At 62.6% G+C, this 18732-nt stretch overlaps 1 protein-coding gene across 2 annotated transcripts; it reads left to right on the top strand.

Moving 5' to 3' along the window:
* The first annotated feature begins 1835 nt into the window (after positions 1-1835).
* PWP2 (PWP2 small subunit processome component) lies at positions 1836-17829 on the top strand. 2 transcript variants are annotated; one of them, XM_047099094.1, is made up of 21 exons: positions 1836-1938; positions 3422-3534; positions 4571-4665; positions 4877-4976; positions 5786-5929; positions 6784-6919; positions 7179-7396; positions 7675-7818; positions 8001-8071; positions 8498-8634; positions 9087-9235; positions 9388-9535; positions 9759-9909; positions 10719-10899; positions 11855-12002; positions 12426-12534; positions 14279-14344; positions 15079-15297; positions 15423-15573; positions 15769-15843; positions 17267-17829. In XM_047099094.1, the coding sequence occupies exons 1-21, from the start codon at positions 1921-1923 to the stop codon at positions 17439-17441; spliced, it is 2748 nt and encodes a 915-aa protein (XP_046955050.1). In that variant the 5' UTR covers positions 1836-1920; the 3' UTR covers positions 17442-17829. The 2 variants fall into 2 exon arrangements, with proteins under 2 accessions (XP_046955050.1, XP_046955049.1); XM_047099093.1 differs by lacking the exon at positions 1836-1938 and having other exon boundaries at positions 2736-3534.
* The last annotated feature ends 903 nt before the right edge of the window (positions 17830-18732 follow it).

Raw genomic sequence — 18732 nt, forward strand, 5'->3', positions numbered from 1 at the left:
AAGTATCTGTGGAACATGTAAATACTAGCAAGTGGAAAAGGAAATAAGTTATAATTTTGGTGAATTTCATGGGGTTTCCTATGATTGGAAAAGTTATAACTTCTGATCTAATGTGGAAATTGTATTTAATCTGAAAATGACTATTACCTACGGTCCATTGTCAGCACAGCCGGTCGTGGGTTGGATTCTTATATAAGGGAGTCTTGGTTGATATCCCATAGTTAGTAGAGAAAATACACACAGGCTACTATCCAGTTTTTCTTTAGTGTTTAAAAGAAGAGTGAGTTACAAAATGAAATGAAAGAAATACTCCAGAAGTGTGCATTGAATGAAAAGGATACTACTTTTTAAAGAACAAACTACACTGATCTAAATGTTTTGCAGTCAAACGTGATCTTTAAAATAAACCCTACGTGATTTTGGAATTTGATTTTTCATGAAAGTGCCCCCTTTCTCTAAATTTATTCATCATATACATCAGGCCATAAGACCCAAAAGTATCCTTAATACAATTTGCTGGGATTCTGTGACTGGAAAAGGTGACAAGTTGGTGACTTTGACACTGCAGGTATTCCATTTTCATGGTTTACTACGAGAGTCATTTTTCACATTATTCTGTAATATATTGTTAGACTAAAACCATTGTATTAAGACTGTTTAAAATGTAAGCATTATAATTCTGAAAATACAGATTTTAAGAAGAAACTTTGCTGTTTTGAACTTCATTCTTTTGGTGAGGAGCATGAAAGTTGAGTGTGTGAAGTTAAAGAATTTTCTGGTTTTCTCTCCCTAATCCTTCTTCCTGACTCGAAGCATAGATTATTTGCTTTGTGGGGAGCACGAGGGATTGGTTCATAATTCATTACCCTACAGGAACAACAGCCTACAGGAACAAAGACATTTGAGTGTTAAGGGCTTGGGGTTGTGGGGTTTTTTGTTTTTTGTTTTTTGTTTTTGCTTTTTGTTTTTGTAGCTCTGTCTGCCAATGAAGTTAATTGCCTCTGTGACGTTTGGTAGCATCGCTGATACGATTTCTTTAGTTTACTCAGTTTCCTTGTTTTTGGTCCCCCCCATTCATAATGCAGAGCTTAAATAATTAAGCGTGGGGTCAGAGCGCCTCACTCACTCAGGACGTGAACCTTCTGGGCAGCGGCGCAAGCGGGGCCTAAGAAGGACAGAGCCCCAGTCCTGCTTGGTACCCGTGGGTGCGCGGCTCCGGGCGCGGGGGGCGGGGCCGGCAGTCTCAAGCCCCGCCTCGGGGTGCGGTGGGGGCGGGGCCTGCGGAGGACTCTGTCGGGGCGGGGGCAGGGCCCACGGGCTGGGACTCCGCCTCGGGGAGGAGGCCTGGGCGGGGCTCAGCCTTGGGAAGGAGCGAAGGCGGGGCCTGCGGGATAGGACTCTGCCTGGGGGTAGGGGCGTGGTTCAAGGGCTCCGGCTCCGCCTGGTGGAGGAGAGGGGGCGGGCCTGCGGGCTGAGGCTCCGCCTCGGGAAGGAAGCGGGGGCGGGCCTGCGGGCCGGGACTCCACCACGGGAAAGGGGCATGGGCGGGGCTCAGCCTCTGGAAGGAGCGGAGGCGGGGCCTGCGGGATAGGACTCCGCCCGGGGTGGGGACGTGGCTCGCGGGCTCCGCCTCGGGGAGGAGCGGGGGCGGGCCCGAGAGCTAGGTCTCCGCCTCGGGGAGGAGTCGGAGGCTGAGACTCCGCCTCGGGGAGGAGTGGGGGCGGGACCTGCGGGCCGGGACACTGACTCAGGCAGAAGGGGGCGTGGCCTGTGGGCAGGGCTAAGTCTCGGGCTGCACCGTCCCTCCGGGTCGCCTGGGGGCGCCGTGGTGCGGCGCCGCGGCCACTCCCGGAAGCGCTCTCTTGGGGTTGGCAGGCCTGGAGGCAGAGGCTGCTCGACAGCACACGTGCGGCTGCCGCGATGAAGTTCGCTTACCGGGTGAGCGAGGGCGCGGGACCGGGGCCGGGGCGCTGGGTCCGGGGTGGGGGGCGGTGGGGCCGCACTGTCTCTCAGCCTGTAACCTGCGCGGCCGGCCCCAGGGCCATGGGCGGACATCCCGGACCCGGACGGAGAGGCGGGCCCCGGCCCCCAAGCGGCAGGTGTGGGCGGGAGAGACCGGAGCCCTAGCGGGATGAGCATTGACAGGCCAGCCCTGGACCGAAGGCCTGATTCGCGGCTGCACGCGGGCAGAGGAGCCGCGGAGCCGAGCCCCGGAACGTCGCCTTCATCTTCCTTCGCTGTCAGGGTCACGTGGCTGCCCGATGGTGGGGACACTGGAGGTTTACCACCCCGTCCACACCTTGTGGGTCCCAATTCTTGAGGGTAGTTCTGCCCCCGGCCTCCTGCCTGGTCGCGTGCCTCTCTCCCTGGTTCGTGCCAGGTCCTTAGCGCCTTGGCCTGGCTCTGGCCACAGCGCAGGCCTTCTTCAGCGCCACCCCGCACTTGCTGGCGCTTGCCCCTCAGTGCTCTCTTCCCCTGCCACCCAAACCAGGAGGGGCCGGGTGGCGGCTCTCCTCCCGCCCATAGCCAGCTCCTCTCTGGCGGCTGCACTTCACCCGCTGTCTCCATTCCTTGGGGCCACCTTCCTGGTCGGGACAGCATCACCGAACCGCCTCCCTGCTTTCCCTGTTGTTCCCACTGTGGTGAGCGTGGTCTTAAAAAAAAAAAAAAAAAAGGGATTTGAATCACAGCCGGCCTCTGCTTAAAATGTTCTCAGCTGGCCAGGCTTCTCCCTCTGAGCTCCCCGAGGTCATGAGGTCCCTTCCAGACGCTGGCCCTGCTGGCTCCTTCTCTCTAGGTTCTGGTTCTGGCGGCCCCTCCAGGGGTCCTTCCCTGACCAGTCTCGGAACTACCTCTCTCTTCCAATCGCTACACACGCTCTGTAGTTCCTTCTTCAGTGCCCCCGCCCCCTGGACATAGACTACGAGGGCATCAGGGCACAGACCCCAGCATCCAGCCGCATGTCCAGGGAACACATGAGTTTGGCGACGAATGAATGAATCAGCTAATAAACTGGAGCCCAGCAGGTTACTTTGTTCAAGAAGCCTTGAGCCCCAGATGCCCTTGGAGTGCCCTTTTCTCCTCCTGAAACGCGGGTCCTGTTCTCTTCTGCACTTGGCAAACGCCTCTGTCCTTGTACGCGTCCCACATACTCCCAGTGCCCCTCTCCCACCTCAGCAGGAGCTTAGGGCCCCTGGGGGTTGGGCTCACTTTGCTTTCCTCTCTCTCGCTCAAGGCTGGGCTGCACAGGTGGCCAGGAAGTGTCCCAGGGGATGCCTGGAGGGACCCCAGGAATGACCAGGGACCTGGGGGGGAGCAGGGAGTCTGTGCTGTCTCCTTGACCAGAGAGAGGCCTCGTTTAGCCCTTTCCCAAAATTGAGACTTTTGTACTTGTGTTAAGATGGCTTTATTTTCTTTCCAGTTTTCGAATTTGCTGGGGACGGTCTATCGGTGTGGAAACTTAAATTTTACGTGCGATGGAAATTCAGTTATTAGTCCTGTGGGAAACAGAGTGACGGTGTTTGACCTTAAAAAGTAAGTGCGTTACCAGGATGTTAACGACAGTGACCGCTATGGCGTGTGGGCAAAAGCTGACCGCGCCTTCCTCTCACTAGTGCCCCCGTTAAGTGCCGCAGCCCGAAAGCCTGTTCCAGGGTGTACGGAGTGTCAGCGGGTCAGGAGTGCGCCTGGTCCCTCAGCTGAAGCTCAGTATCTAGGTTGTTGACCTCACCTCCAGGGCAGAGCTCCCGCTGCTGGGCTGCCTTGTCGCCGGCTCACTGCGGCTCAGTTCTGCCTGCTGGGTGTGCTGTCCTCCCGGACGAGCGTGTGGCTCTGTCCTTCCTTCTCAAGGGGAAGGACTCCTGAGCGGTTGTCACTGCTTCCCACAGTCGTGTGGCCGGGGTGAGACCCTCCTGTCGCCCGGGTTTCTGTCCTGCTCTGCAGGCCTCAGCCTGTCTGTACGGTGGGACGATGGTCCACGTCTTTGCCGAGGGGGACTTCTGAAGCTCCTGAGAGCAGTGCTTGTGGGGGGAACTCAGGGCCAAGTGCGGGCCTGACCGTCACGGCTGCCGTGGCGTTTAAATGACATCTGCTGGGGCTTGCTGGAGCAAGGAGCATGCGCTCGTTGGAGGAAAACTAGAAAGTAGGACAGTAGGGAACCAAGTTAGACTCTAAGCAGCGGTTGCCCGTCTTTAACGTTATTTTGCGTTTTTGCACACTCTCCCAGCTCTGTAAGAACAGTTCTGCCTACGTGTGCCGACCTTGTGGTTAATCCTTTCTGTTAACGTGTAGCTTGTTTCCAGTTTTCCGACTTTGTAACGTCTGTAAAATTCTCCCCAAATGTGGTTCTACAAACAGAATTGGCAAACCGAAGCCCAGTTTTAAGGTTTTTAATCTGCTTTACCAGATACTCTCCGAGGACCTGTTTTTCTTTCTGCTTTCCCAACCGGGAGCTCTGGCCCCAGAGCCAGGAAGGGACAGGAAGGGTGGGGAGGGGAAGGGTCTCAGGCCACCCCTGCCCCCCTCGTCTGACAACTGAGACCAAGGACACGGCTCTGGTTTTGTCTCCTAGCAACAAATCCAGCACTTTGCCCTTGGCCACTCGGTACAACGTTAAGTGTGTCGGGCTGTCCCCAGACGGCCGCCTGGCCATCATCGTCGATGAAGGTAAGTGCCCTTGGCCGGGAAACAGCGGCTCAGGTGGTTGGGGCACACGAGGCCGTCACCCTGTCCCGCTGGGGGTGTAGGCCTCCGCGGTCCTGCCTGCGGCCCGGGCGGGCTTTGGGATGAGGGTTTGGGGGCGGGGGGGGGGGGACGCAGATGCGTCTGGGTGTCCCATCTGGGGCGACCGCACATCCGCCACTTTCCCTTCCTGCAGGGGGGGACGCGCTCCTGGTCAGCCTGGTCTGCAGGTCCGTGCTCCATCACTTCCACTTTAAGGGCTCCGTGCACAGCGTGTCCTTCTCCCCTGACGGCAGGTGAGGGCTTGGCGCGGCCTCCGTGACCCGCGCGGCGGGGCTCGGGGGGGCTCTCTCGACGGGAGGTGGCAGCGCGGGAGCCTGTGCTCAGGCCTCATCTTGATGCGCGTCTGGGCTCCCGCAGGGCTGCACGGCCACAGGCCCCGCTCCCCCTACTTGAGGGCTGGGGCTCCCACCCTGAGCGGGAGATTCCGAAGGTCCTTATCCAGGACCGCCTCCAGACAGCAGAGCCACAGAGGGGCCCCTGTCTCTGAGTGGCACTGACCCAGCCTCGACGTGCACAGTGAGAATGTTGTGTGCAGACAGGGCCCTGGCTGGACCCAGCCTTGCTCTGGGTTCAAGGGCCACAGGAGAGAGGGCCGGTTCCCAGCATGCTCACACCCAGGCTGACCCGGATGTGCCCTGGAGGGGGCAGCCCTGGATTTCGGCCGTGAGCCCCCGTTCCACATCCACACTCGGAAACTGCTTAGAACGGCCTCCAAGGCAGTGGCCACTCCCCAGCGCCCATCGTGCAGAGCCCTGTTGTCCTTCCGGCTCCCGGGGCGTCTGTCCCAGGCTGGCGGGCGGCCAGAGGTGTGGCAGCATTCAGGGTGCCTGCAGGGTCAGTCTGTCTCTCTGACTGTCCACCTGTCCTTCTTTGGCCTCAGTCCCTGTAGGAGAAGAGGGGACCTGGGGGCCATGGAGAGGCAGGCTCCTATGTTTTGCCTCTTGTAGGAAATCGCCTCGTAGCACGTGCACTGTCCTCAGAGGCTGAGCTGGTCTCGGGACTCCATAGGTCTTATGGATCAATGGCCCCTTTTCTGTGGCAGGAAGTTCGTTGTCACAAAAGGCAACATCGCTCAGATGTACCACGCCCCTGGGAGGAAGCGGGAATTCAACGCGTTCGTCCTGGACAAAACCTACTTTGGGCCGTACGATGAGACCACGTGCATCGACTGGACGGACGACTCCCGGTGAGGCCTGCGGGCGGGCCTGAGGGGGACGCCTAGTAGCTGGCCTCTTGTTGGGGGGGGCGGGGGGGAGCCTGGTGACTCTTGTCGAAGACCAGAGTTTCGGTCTGGAGTGGCCTCCGTCCAGCCTCACGAGGTGCTGGAGGCAGGATGGGCTCCTGGTTCTGAGTGGGGCCTGCGCTGCCTGGGGCATCCGCCCCTGGACACCGGAGCGCGGGATGGCAGCCTTGCTGGGGATGCCGTATCCGGTGTGACACGGCCCAGTCGGTGCCACCAGATGGGCGGAGCAGCTGTGTCCACGGCAGAGTCGGGAGCTGCTCCCAACATGGGGGCCGGCCCCGTCCCCTCACGGCCGCACCCCTAACCGCCCTGAAAGGCACCTCAGCCACTTGCTCGCTCCCAGCTGCCCTGTACTCTGTGCACGGGGACAGTGGAGGCTGGGGGTCAGTGCCGCTTTGCACACCGGCCACCGCCGGGTGAGAGTGGGGCACAGTCGTGGGCGGTTCCCAGTGCGTCTGCGGGAGATGGCCTCGTGCTCCTAGTGCGTGGCTCCTCTATGGACGGGCAGGGGCGGCGCCCTGTAGCCATGCCTTCCCGCCTCTTCCGCGAGGCGATGCCTATTCCCGCGTCTGCCTGTGTTCATGCCCCAAGCAGGGCCCCCCACGCGGCACCCCGTGGGCATGGTGGTCCATTCTCAGGGCTCCCTTGGGCTGCCCTGTGGGGAGGGCAGTGACCCGTCCACCAAGACACGCAGATCGGTGCAGTGCAGGCCCGGCTGGTCTCCCTGGGTCTCTCCCCCGCGCTTGTGTGGAGCTCCACCACAAACCCCGAGGACGAGCTGAGTCTCTTTTGTCCAGGTGCTTTGCGGTCGGGAGCAAAGACATGTCCACGTGGGTTTTCGGAGCTGAGCGCTGGGACAACCTCATCTACTATGCGCTGGGAGGACACAAGGACGCGATCGTGGCTTGCTTCTTTGAATCCGGCAGCCTAGATGTACGTTTCACTCGCCCGATGGCGTCCCAGATCTCAGCTACGCGCCAGCTGCACCCCCCCCCGCCCCCGTAGACACAGGTGCCCCCCGGGTTACCTGGGGGTGTTCAGGAGCCAGCGGCACCTGTTGGCTGCCCGTTGGCCATCGTCTCTGCCAGTGCTCGGGGGCAGGCTGCAGACGGATGCAGCTACGTGGGATTTTGTCCACCACGTGGCTGGCGCGGGCTGACCCGTGCCCACTCCCACACGCTTCCTTTTCCAGCTGTACACGATCAGCCAGGACGGGGCCCTGTGTGTGTGGCAGTGTGACACCTCCCCCGAAGGCCTGAGGCCGAAAGCCCCCACGGGCTGGAAGGCAGATCTGCTGCAGGGGGAAGAGGAGGAGGAGGAGGAGCGGGAGGAGGAGACCACAGTCCGGGGGAAAACCGCACCGGCCCCGGAGGAGCAGCAGGGAAAAGTGAAATACTCCCGGCTGGCCAAGTAGGTGTCCTCACAGAGGCTGGCGGGGGCCTCGCGCCCTCCAAGGCTGAGATGTGACAAGGAGGCACAGAGGGCCTGGGAACCAGCCGGGAGGCCGCCTGGTGTCCCAGGTGCAGGGTCAGGGAGGGGAGAGCCTCGGGCAGAGGGAAGGAGAGGCCGCTACAGCAGGGCCCGTGTCCTGCATGGAGCTGGGGCGCCTGGCCTGGGGCACAGGCGTGAGATGGGCCTGGCGCCCCGGCTCTCCATCCACGGCTCTTCTGACCCCCCCGTCCATTTAGGTACTTTTTCAATAAGGAGGGAGATTTCAACAACCTGACTGCTGCGGCCTTTCACAAAAAGACCCACCTCTTGGTCACTGGCTTTGCTTCTGGAATCTTCCACCTTCACGAGCTCCCCGAGTTCAATCTCATCCACTCCCTGAGGTGAGGGCCGGGGGGGAATGGCAGGTTGCACGCGTGCTCGCCGGCCCCACCGGACGACGGCGGGGAGTGAGTGCGGGGCCGTGCGAGGTGAGGCTGTGTGGGACGGCCAGGCGGGCGATGGGCAGAGTGGGCTCGTGGTGCCGCCTGCCCGCCCTTTTCAGATGCCCCGCCTTCCTGCCCAGCGTCTCCGATCAGAGGGTCGCTTCCATCGCTGTCAACGGCTCCGGAGACTGGATCGCCTTTGGCTGTGCAGGTTCGTCTTTGTGTGGGGTCCGGCCAGAACAAGAACGGAGCTCCTGTCCCAGGACGACCGCCTGCGGCCCCCTCGCCTCCGGGGCCCGGTGCCAGCGAGCACGGCTGGTCGGCCAGCGGCCCTCGTCAGGAGCAGCGGTGCAAGTCCACGAGCGACGCCTCGCTTGCTGAGCTGAGCCCCTGTCTCCGTCAGCCGGGCCCATGGCCGTGGGCCTCGGGTGGGCTGCGTTAGGTGACGGGGCCGCCGCGAGGCAGTGACACGGGGTGGCAGCGTCCCTGCCGGGTTCCCTCACTCAGGTGGAGGGTGACAGAGGCACTGGCCTCGGTGGGTCGGGCGGTCCGGTGCCGGCACAAGGCAGGACCCGATGGGGCGCGGGGCACAGTATGGTGGGCAGGTCCCAAGCCCCTCCCCACGTGTGCTCCGCAGGCCTGGGCCAGCTGCTGGTGTGGGAGTGGCAGAGTGAGTCCTACGTGCTCAAGCAGCAGGGCCATTTCAACAGCATGGTGTCTCTGGCCTACTCCCCCGACGGGCAGTACATCGTCACCGGTGGGGATGACGGCAAGGTGGGGCTGGTCAGGTGGCCAGGGCCGTGGCCTGGGGTCGGAAGGACGTGGGGCCTTGTCTGCCGGCTGGGGCACCGGGGGCTGGCCCAGCCGGGGAAACCCGGGCTCCAGCTCCGGGGTTCAGCCCGGAACTCACGGGCTCGCCCCGCTCCATCTGGGCTCGCGGGGAGGGGTTCCCAAATGACCTGGGGCCGGCTGGCTGTTTCTCTGTCTCTGGCTCGGATTCCCGCCCACGTGCGCCCGCTTGTCCGTGGTGGCAGCCGTGGCATGTGGGTGCGTGTACGCCCCAGGGTGACACAGGCCCCACAGACCTCTACCCTCCCTCACGTGGAGGCGGCAGAGAGGGAAGGGGCAGACGGCGTCTCTAGGCTCGGCGGGCACACGGTGGAGTGTGCACGTGTGTGCGTGTGCGTGGTCCTGAGCTGGTGCCGGCCTCCCTCTCCGCGCTGCAGGTCAAGGTGTGGAACACCCTCAGTGGCTTCTGCTTCGTCACTTTTACGGAGCACTCGAGTGGGGTCACCGGCGTGACCTTCACTGCCACTGGCTATGTCATCGTGACCTCTTCCATGGATGGGACCGTGCGTGCCTTTGACCTCCACAGGTGACCTTTCTAACAGTCTTTCTCTGGGGCGGGCCGTGATCGCGAGGCAAGGGTCGCGGGCGTACAGACGAGGGTTCGGGGAGGGCCCAGGAACCTGAGCGGGGGTGTCCGGGACTCTGAGCGTTGCCATCTGGACTCGTGTCTCGGGGCAGGTACCGGAACTTCCGCACCTTCACGTCTCCACGGCCCACCCAGTTCTCCTGCGTGGCCGTGGACTGCAGCGGGGAGGTCGTTTCGGCCGGGGCGCAGGACTCCTTCGAGGTCTTCATCTGGTCCATGCAGACGGGCAGGCTCCTGGACGTAAGAGCCGCACGGCTGGGGGCCGGGGTCGGGGGCGCAGCCACACGCAGGAGGGGCGCCTCTGCAGACCCGCGGGGAGCAAGCAGCTCCGGCTTCCGGCCGGGGCTCCTCCCGTCCTGCGGGGATACAGCCAGCCCGTCCTGCGTCCTCGGGGCAGCGGGACCTCGTGCGCAGCACCCTCGGGGTGGGTGGCCTCTTCATACCTCCTCTTCGGCCGCCACAGGTTCTGTCCGGCCACGAGGGCCCCATCAGCAGTCTGTGCTTTAGCCCCGTGAAGTCCGTCCTGGCCAGCGCCTCCTGGGACAGGACGGTGCGCCTGTGGGACATGGCAGACAGCTGGAGGACCACGGAGACGCTGGGCCTGACCTCGGATGGTGGGTGCACGGGCCAGGGGAGGGGGGCTGGCGGGCGGGAGTTCTGACACAGGGAGGAAGGCTGCGTTAGACGGGGCGCTGCCCGTCCATCTTGGTTGTGGGTTGAGGGACATCGGGCGTGGTGTCCCTCGGTGTCGGGCTCCTCTGTAGGACAGTCGGGGGCCTCGCGCGCTCGCTTGCTCAGCTGCCGGGCCCGAGAAGCAGCCAGCGCTGTCGGGCGGAGCCTCACGGACGACTCCGGGGGGACGGTAGGCTGGGAGGCCCCGCCACCGGGCTCCGGCCGTCTGCGCGTGCGGGCGAAGCTTTCCTGCCCCGCACACGTGACGTCTGCGTCGTGGGCCCCTGGGACTCGCGGCCTGTGCGGTGTCTCGGCTTCCCGCCACCCCCGCTCGGCTCTGGTTCGTGCTCTTCGCGGCCGGCCGGCGGCCTGTGTCTGCAGGGCCTCCAGGTCGTCTGTGTCCAGTCCGTCCCGCGGTTCTGTCAGTCATCTGTGTCCTGCTCTCCGTGTGCCGCACCCCCGCCGGGCCTGGTCCCTCACCCCCCCCCCCCACCCCGGCCCCTCCCAGCAGGCTGGCCTCCCGCCTGTCTCGTGACCCCACCCGGACCCTCTCGCCCCCTGAGGCAGTTGGAGCCCTGCCCTTCGCTAGCACGGCCCCGGGGGCCCCCCTCGCAGGGTGGGGCTCGTCTGGGGGAGCTTCGAGTGCCTCCACTGGTGCCCGCCTGGCATTGACACCGGCTGAGGACGGAGGGTGTGGCCTCCTGCCGGCGCTGGGCTCCTTCTCTGGCCCTGATCACGCGTCTCTTTTCAGCCCTGGCTGTGACCTTCCGTCCCGACGGGGCAGAGTTGGCCGTCGCCACACTGAACTCACAGATCACCTTCTGGGACCCTGAGAACGCCGTGCAGACGGGCTCCGTCGAGGGCAGGCACGACCTCAAGACGGGCAGGAAGGAGCTGGACAAGGTCACCGCCAAGCACTCGGCCAAGGGGAAGTGAGTGCCTCAGTGAGCGGGCGCAGAGCCCCGGTCGGGTTTGCGGTTGGCGGGTGTCCGTGTCTTTCCCCCTCCTTGGCCTTGTGGACCGTCGGGGACTGGTGTTTGCACATCTGCCTCTCCTTTTGGGTGTGGCTCTTGGGGCGGGGTCACCAGGTAACCCAGGTTCACTTTTTCGAGGAACTGCTGGAGTGTTTTGCAAAGTGACGGCACCATCTGACATCCCCGCCGGCAGCGGGAAGGGTCCCGGTTTCCCCACGTCCCCGTCCCCGTCCATTACTGCCAGTTTTTCTAAATCACAGCCGCGTGGGACGGGGCGTGAGGTGATGTCTCGATGTGGCGCTGACTTGTCTTTTTTTAAGGACTGATGCCGTCAAACACGTTTTCGCAGGCCGAGCGGCCGTCTGGACGTCGTGTCTGGAGAAGCATCTGTGCAGGGCATTTGCTTGTTTTAATTGTGTGTTTCTCGAGTTGTGTATGTATTCGAGACAGGAGCTCCCCGACAGACCTGTCCCTTGGAAATCTCTTTTCTGCTCTGTGGGTTCTCTTCGCTTTCTCTGGTGTGTTTTCAAGCGTGAACATGTTTATTTTCTCTTCTGTCGGTCGTGCCCTTTGGTGTGTGGGACAGTCGTCTCCCGTGGCCAGGCCCGTAGGCACCTGGTTTCCGGGGATGCAGGGCCGAGGAGGCCCCCCTGCCCGTGGTTGCCTTGCGGGTGACAGGCACGGTGGCCTCCTTTTCCTTCTGACTTCAGCAAGGAAACATCGTGACTGGAGCCATGCGGTCCTTTCGTGAAAGGGCCATGTCCGTTGGGAGGTCCCTTCTTGGGGGGCCTGCTGCCTCGGAGCCTTGTGAGCCCCAGGCCAGAGCCCCGTGGACGATGCCTGCTGGGCTTTGAGGGAGCGCCACATGCTCGGGGTCCCTGGGGGTGAGCGTGTGTGTGTCCCCTCTGCTCAGGGCCTTCACTGCTCTGTGCTACTCTGCGGACGGCCAGAGCGTCCTCGCGGGAGGGATGTCCAAGTTCGTGTGCATCTATCACGTCAAGGAGCAGATCCTCAGGAAGAAGTTCGAGATCTCCCGCAACCTCTCCCTGGACGCCATGGAGGTGAGCGGGTGCCCGGGCCTGGGCTGCCCTCCCCACGTCCTGGCGCCACGGGGACCGGGAGGAGGCTCTAGGCGTGTGTGCGCCTGCCTGGGTCCCCGCCCCCTCCCGAGGGATTCTGGGCGCGGGTGTCCCCGTTTCCCTGAGGACGGCAGGCTGAGGGGAAGACGCCCCACGTGTGCCGGCCTCGTGGAGGATGACGGGAGCCCTCGGTGCAGCGCGTTAGGGAATCTGACCGCCGTGGTGGTGGCAGCGGGGCCCCTGCACGTCCGCAGCAGCTCTGAGGGCGGGTTCTGCTGCGCAGCGGGTAGGGACGCGTGTCCCACGTGCATCCCACACGGGGCCGGGTCTCCGTCAGTATTTGTGGCACGTGAGGAAGGCAGGGGACAGGGGACAAGTGAGACATCTGGAGCTTTGCCCTTCTAGGAATTTCTGAACCGGAGGAAGATGACAGAGTTTGGCAACCTGGCGCTAATCGATCAGGACGCCGGGGCAGAGGACGGAGTCGCGATCCCACTGCCGGGTGTGAAGAAAGGTGAGCGGAGGGCCCCGCGTGTCTCCAGAGGCCCCGGCCACAGCAGGCTGCGCTGCCCACCTGCTTTACCCGCGTGACAGCAGCCTGGCTCGGCGGCTGGCACCCGGCCCTGTGCCTCGCGCTCACCCACACGTGGGCCACGGGGAGGGCTCCGGGGTCAGGGAGCTGGCGGTCCAGGAGGCCCACAGGGTGCGTGCCCCTCACGGGGACGGGGCAGGAGAGCCGGGGGCCTGGTAGACCGTCAGGAGGGGACACCGCCAGCTAGAGAGCCCCTGTGCCCGCCCTGGGCAAGCAGCTGCTGTGCGGCTCCCTGCCCCCCGCCCCCCCTTCCCCATGCTGGCCTGGGTCGGCTCATTCCAGCCCTGGCTCATGCCCCACCACGTGCCTGCGGGCCCACACTGCACGCTGGGGAGTGGGGGCTCCTCAGCGACTGGCTGGGTGACGGACCCAGGACCGCACGATCGCCGTGGGCCCTGGAGCAGCCCTGCCTGCACCGGGCCCCTTCTCAGGAACCTCTTAACGAGAGGCGGGTCTGTGAGCCCTCAGTGATGGGCAAGGGTGCTTCTCAGCCTGTCTGGAGACCTTTTTTTTTTCTTTTTAAATTTCTTAATGTTTATTTCTGAGACAGAGAGAGACAGAGCATGAGTGTGGGAGGGGCAGAGAGAGAGGGAGACACAGGATCCGAAGCAGGCTCCAGGTGCCGAGCCGTCAGCACAGAGCCCGACGCGGGGCTCGAACCCACAAACCGTGAGATCATGACCTGAGCCGAAGTCGGTCGCTCAACCGACTGAGCCACCCAGGCGCCCCGTGTCTGGAGACCTTTGATTGTCACAACTCGAGCAGAACAGGCACTGTTGGTGGTGAGTGTGGGGGACTGAGGGGTCCGCTGGACCCATGAGAACCCAGCCCCATGTGTTGGTCCCCCTGAGGTCAAGAGCCCCCAGAGAGAATTTGTGGGGAGATACACACGAAGTGTTGCTGAGCTGGCCAGGCAGAGAGGAGCCTTTTCTCAGGTGATGTACGTGTCGTTGAGCTTGGAACATAGCACCCCTCACACCGCAGATTTGAAAACAAATTTCAGGAGCGCCTTGGGGGTGCTCAGTTGGCTGAGCCTCCTACTCTTGAATTCGGCTCCGGTCACGATCTCGTGGTTCATGGGTTCGAGCCCTGCGTCAGGCTCTGTGCTGACAGCGTGGAGCCTGCCTAGGAGGCTCTCTCTCCCTCTCTCCCTGCCCCTCCCCCACTCCTGCTCTCTTTCTCTTTGTCATAATAAACTTCAAAAAGTTAAACTAAAACAGGTTTCCAGAGGAGATGCACGGGGCGATGACCAGTGAGGACGGGCCCCTACAGATGCATGGGGTGGTGACCAGGGAGGACGAGCCCCCACCCCACAGAGCTGCCCTGTGAGGTCGTGCGTCTCGTGCACTGCACCGAGTGCTTGGCAGAGTGGCCGGTGGGGACTGGAGCCACCCTGCCCTCGGCCTTTGGGTTGTGCCAAGGCCTTTTCGCAGAATAGGGCAGGTGTCTGTCGGCCAGGCTGAACGCCCACAGGAGCGTGTGCTCCAGGGGCTCGTCCGCGGAGGCCAGCGGCGCCCGTGAAACAGCATCTGGGGCCCTGGCACGAGACTCCCCGCGGGGCCCCGGGGCCAGAGCCGCCGCTCCCGCTGGGCCTGGAGCAGCAGGGCAGCCCTCCTTTCGCGGAGGGGGAGGGCTGCCCTGTAACCGCGAGGCCCCTGTGTTCCAGGTGACATGAGCTCTCGGCACTTGAAGCCTGAAATCCGGGTGACTTCGCTTCGCTTCTCTCCCACCGGTGAGCCCCGGCCAGTGGGTCGTGGGTGCCGGGAAGCGTGGGGGTTGGTCCCGATGGGCCTCCGGGCCCACGGTGCACGTGGTGGGCCTGGCACCTCTGTTCCAGTGACGAGGTTGGTCACAGCTTCTGGCTGGCTCTGGGCCTCGCTGTCCTCCATGCGTGACGTGTGGTCTTTGTTCGCTCCCGACACGCTGGGCTTTGAGGCGGAGGCAGGCGGCTGCGCCGAGCGTCCTCACGTGTGCCAGTCTGCGGCGCGGCAGGGGAGGGTCTGTGCCCGCAGGGCCTGGGACCGTTCGGTAAATGCGGTCCCGCAGGGCGGACAGGAGGGGGGGTTGACGGGGGGTGACGGCCGACGCTCCCCAGCATCGACGGGGAGGCGGAGGCAGCAGGGCACAGAACGGCACGTGGCCGAGTACGGCCATGCGAGTCGGGGCGCAGACCGTGGCCCAGTCTCGCCGGCTCCACAGCGGGGACGCCACGTTGCCGCAGAGCCGGAAGCCCACGGGCTCACGGAGGACTTGACCGGGCCTGGTGCTCACGGGACGCGAGCGGACGCACACGGGCTCTGCCCTGAAGCGGCTGGTGGCTGGGGTGGGAGCGGGGGGCGGGCGTCCCCGTGCCCCTTTCTTGCTGATACTCTTGGGACCGCGGGGACTTACCCGGTGCCTTTTAAGTAAAAGCGGGGAAGGTGAAAGTGGGTGTTCAGGAAACCCCCCCGACTACCTAACTCCCAGGGCGCTGCTGGGCGGCCACCACCACCGAGGGGCTCCTCGTCTACTCCCTGGACGCCCAGATGCTGTTTGACCCATTTGAGCTGGACACCGACGTCACCCCCGCACGCATCCGGGCGGCCGTGCGCCAGCAGGACTTGACCGGGGCCATCCTCATGGCCTTCCGGCTCAACGAGCGGACGCTGCTACAGGAGGTCCTGGAGTCGGTGCCCTGGGATGAGGGTGAGCGCCGGACGGGCCGGCGGCTTCTCGGCCCCTGCGCGCGCGGGGTGGGGTCCAGGCCGCGCTCGCCTTCTCTCCCGCGGGACAGTTCTTTGCAGAGTGACTACAGTTTCCTCCCCCTGCAGTCGAGGTCGTCAGCTCCTCGCTTCCTGAGCTGTACATGGAGAAAGTGCTGGAGTTCTTGGCTTCCTCCTTCGAAGTGTCTCGCCACCTGGAATTCTACCTCATATGGACCCAGAAATTGCTCCTGGTGCACGGGCAGAAGCTGAAGTCTAGGTGAGGGGTGCGTCAGCTGTGACGCCCGTCTCCCGTCGCTCAGCAGCGCTTTGCTGCAGGTCAAAGGGGGAGCTTTGTGTGCGCGCGCAAACACACACACACACACACACACACACACACACACACACACACACACGAGAGGGCACAGCTGGCGCCCCGGCGAGTGCTGTGCGCTGAGACAAGCCTCCTTTCCAGAGCGGGGAAGGTGCTGCCGGCCGTCCAGTTCCTTCAGAAGAGCATTCAGCGGCACTTGGACGGCGTCTCCAAACTGTGCGTGTGGCTGGCGGGGTCAGTGGGTGGGGCGGGGCGGCCCGTCGCCGGCTGCCCCCCGAGTCGTCTGCTTTGGGGACAAAACACCGGGAGGTGTTCCCTCCCTCCCTGGTGAACTGAGCGCACGGGCCACCCGCGGCGGGACTCGGGGCTGGCGGGCTGCGGGTGTGGCCGGGAGTTTTGAGCGATCCCCCAACGAAACGAGTTCTCTGTCCTGTCGCCGGACGGTTCGTTCGTGGTTCGTGCACCTTCTGCCCCCTGCCCTGAGGCTCAGCAGAGTCACAGCGGCCGTGATCACCACCGCTTGGCCTTTCCTGGGCCCGTTGACTGGGCACGTAGGGGGCCTGCGGTCTTCGGGTCAGTGTTGAGGCGTCCCAGCCCCGTTTCCGGAGTGTGTTCTCTGCCCTTGCTGGTGACCGCCCGGTGTCTAGAGGCAGGGCCTGTGTCTGTCCTCGACTGCCTCCTCAGTGTTCAGCCCACAACGAGCCCTTCCTTCTAGTGTTCTGGCCGCCCGCTGGAACACGCCAGGGGGCGAAAGCGGTCTGTGTTAAATTCTGCCGCATGCTCACAAGAGCCTTCTCTCTGTTGAGGCTTCCGTGACTCGACAGAGCTCGGTCCCAGAGACCAAGTGCCTCTCGTTAGACGGATTCTTCCGTCACGTTCACGTAGATGTGTGATAAATGCTTCGTTCCTTGGACGTCCATGCCGCTGACGCGTAGGGTGCCGTTGGCTTTTGTGTATTGATTGGGGAGGCAACACTTCGGTTACGTTGCCAAACCTAGATTTGGCGGGGGGGGGGATCAGTTTGTTTGTTTTTAAAGTTCATTTATTTTGAGAGAGCGAGCGAGCACATGCACACGTAAGCAGAGGGAGGAGGAGAGAGCGTCCGAGCAGGCTCTGGACGCAGGGCTCGATCCCACCACCTATGACGTGAGCTGAGATCAGGAGCTGTGACTGAGCCACCAGGGCGCTCCACCTCGATAGTCCCTTACCTTTTAGCTCCTTCTCACTGGGTGGCTTCCTACATGGAGACAAGGCTGTGATTTTTTCTCTTTGTTAACGTGGGGACTGACCTGATTGGGAGCGTCCCTCTCTGCTCTCTAAAAGGCCTTCAAGCTCTGCACCCGCCCTTCCTCCGTGTCTGGTGGAGCTGGGGAAGCTGTCAGGATGGGGTCCGGGCAGGGGCAGGGGCGGTGAGGGCGGACCAGAAGAGGTGGGTCTTACGGCTGGGTCCTTGAAGGCCGCCACTCCTGCAGCGCTGGGTGGCTCAGAAACCGAGTTAAGAGGGGCAGGTAGGGGGCTCCTGTAGTCCCTGGCTGGTTTTTCTCAGGGTCACAGGGAAGGCGGGTGCCGGGTGAGCCAGAGTCTGGATAGAAGAGAAAATCCTGCTTTTACTGACGTGACTCCTGTGCGCTTTCCACAGCTGTGACTGGAACCGCTATAACATCCAGTACGCTCTGGCAGTTTCCAAGCAGCGGGGCATAAAGCGCCCCTCAGAGCCGCTGGGAAGCGAGGAGGAAGCGGATGCGTCTGACGACGATGACACTCTGCACCCGCTTGGGGAAGGACAGGAAGACGGGGACAGACAGCTGGTGTAGAGCCGGCCGCGTACGCCACCCCGCATCCCACGTGTTTTGGTTAAGACTCCCGGAGAGATGGAACCACGCGGCCTGGGCCCGGAAGCGAGTGGGAGGGCCGTCTGAGGGCTGCGGAGGTCCCCACGCCGGGACTCCTGTTCCCACGAGAACCAGACGTGCCAGCAGCGGCAGCGAGAGCGCAGGCTTGTCACACAGGCCCGGGGCCCGCGGTGTAACAGCGAACGTTGCTCATCTCCTGTTGAAAACGCTTTTTACAGAAGCGAAAGGGTTCATTTTTATAGGCTCAAATTTTGTAGGACTATTTATTTATATTTTTAATACACTCTTGACGACAGATTTAGAGATAAAAAAGATGAGGTTTTGTACATAAAAGTGGATTAAATCTGAACTCTGAATTGAGAATGTTTATAACATATCCTGGGTCGTGCAGGAGGATAGGGTCCCCTGTCTGTTGGCCTCCTTGTGCAGGGGGCGTGGAGGAGCAGGGCAGCGGGGTCACCCTCGCGGCCCCCAGGCTGGGCTGCCTGCCTTGGGGGTCTGTGCACTCTGACCTTAGAGGGGTGCTAGCAGCCCCAGAGCTGAGACCGGACAGCTCCCTTGGGGAGCTCACTCAGGTGCAGGGGGTGACACGAGCTGCTCTTCCGTGGAAGGCCCCTGAAAGCCTCACTGAGCAGGGCACAGAACCTGCTTCTCCCCAGCTGGGGGCCTGTCCCAGGGGCTCAGTAGCGAGGGCCACCAGGGTCAGGAAACTGGGCCGACCTGGGTGCAGCTCTTCCCTGAGGCTGCCTGGAGGCCTACAGGGTCGGGTGCGGGGGGGGCAAGCGCCTGGGGGCCCTGTAACCCTTGGGGGCCCATGTGCAGGTGTCACCGGGTGTCTGTGTCCACAATTCTCCCCACGCTCGCGGAGGCTGGAAAACCAGCCAGTCTTTCCAACTCACCTCTGCTTTCTTGCTAAGTTTCACATGTGCACGTTGAAGTTACGAACATTGATAGTGGGAACTGGTTTAGAGTGCAGTTGGGAGGCCAGCAGCGGCGGCTCTCAGCCCCATGGCTACCTGTCCACTGCAGACCCCAACCAGGAGAGACTTTCCTCCCGCCCCGGAAACGGCCCAGCCAATGGGAATCCACTACACTTCCAACTCCCAGTTTACTCCAATGGACTGTTTACAACGCGCCCCCCCCCCAGCCCCAACTTTATAAATGAGCCTTCACTGGACCGCCCCGTGGTTTGACTGTAGTTTCAGCTTGGTGGTAGGGCTCCTGTCTCCAACAAACCCATTTTTGCCTGTAA

This window comes from Lynx rufus, unplaced genomic scaffold (assembly GCF_022079265.1).
Source record: "Lynx rufus isolate CCGP_SWC_20201006 ecotype Redwood Valley unplaced genomic scaffold, mLynRuf1.p SCAF_5, whole genome shotgun sequence".
In the NCBI taxonomy this organism is placed as follows: domain Eukaryota; kingdom Metazoa; phylum Chordata; class Mammalia; order Carnivora; family Felidae; genus Lynx; species Lynx rufus.

Bases quoted from the DNA above. Each gene is read 5' to 3' on its own strand.
- PWP2 (XM_047099093.1), top strand. From the start codon at position 3,401: ATGGCTTTATTTTCTTTCCAGTTTTCGAATTTGCTGGGGACGGTCTAT. The intron at 10,900-11,854 runs GTGAGTGCCTCA...CCCTCTGCTCAG, and splicing joins AAGCACTCGGCCAAGGGGAA to GGCCTTCACTGCTCTGTGCT. The intron at 14,345-15,078 runs GTGAGCCCCGGC...CCTAACTCCCAG, and splicing joins GCTTCGCTTCTCTCCCACCG to GGCGCTGCTGGGCGGCCACC.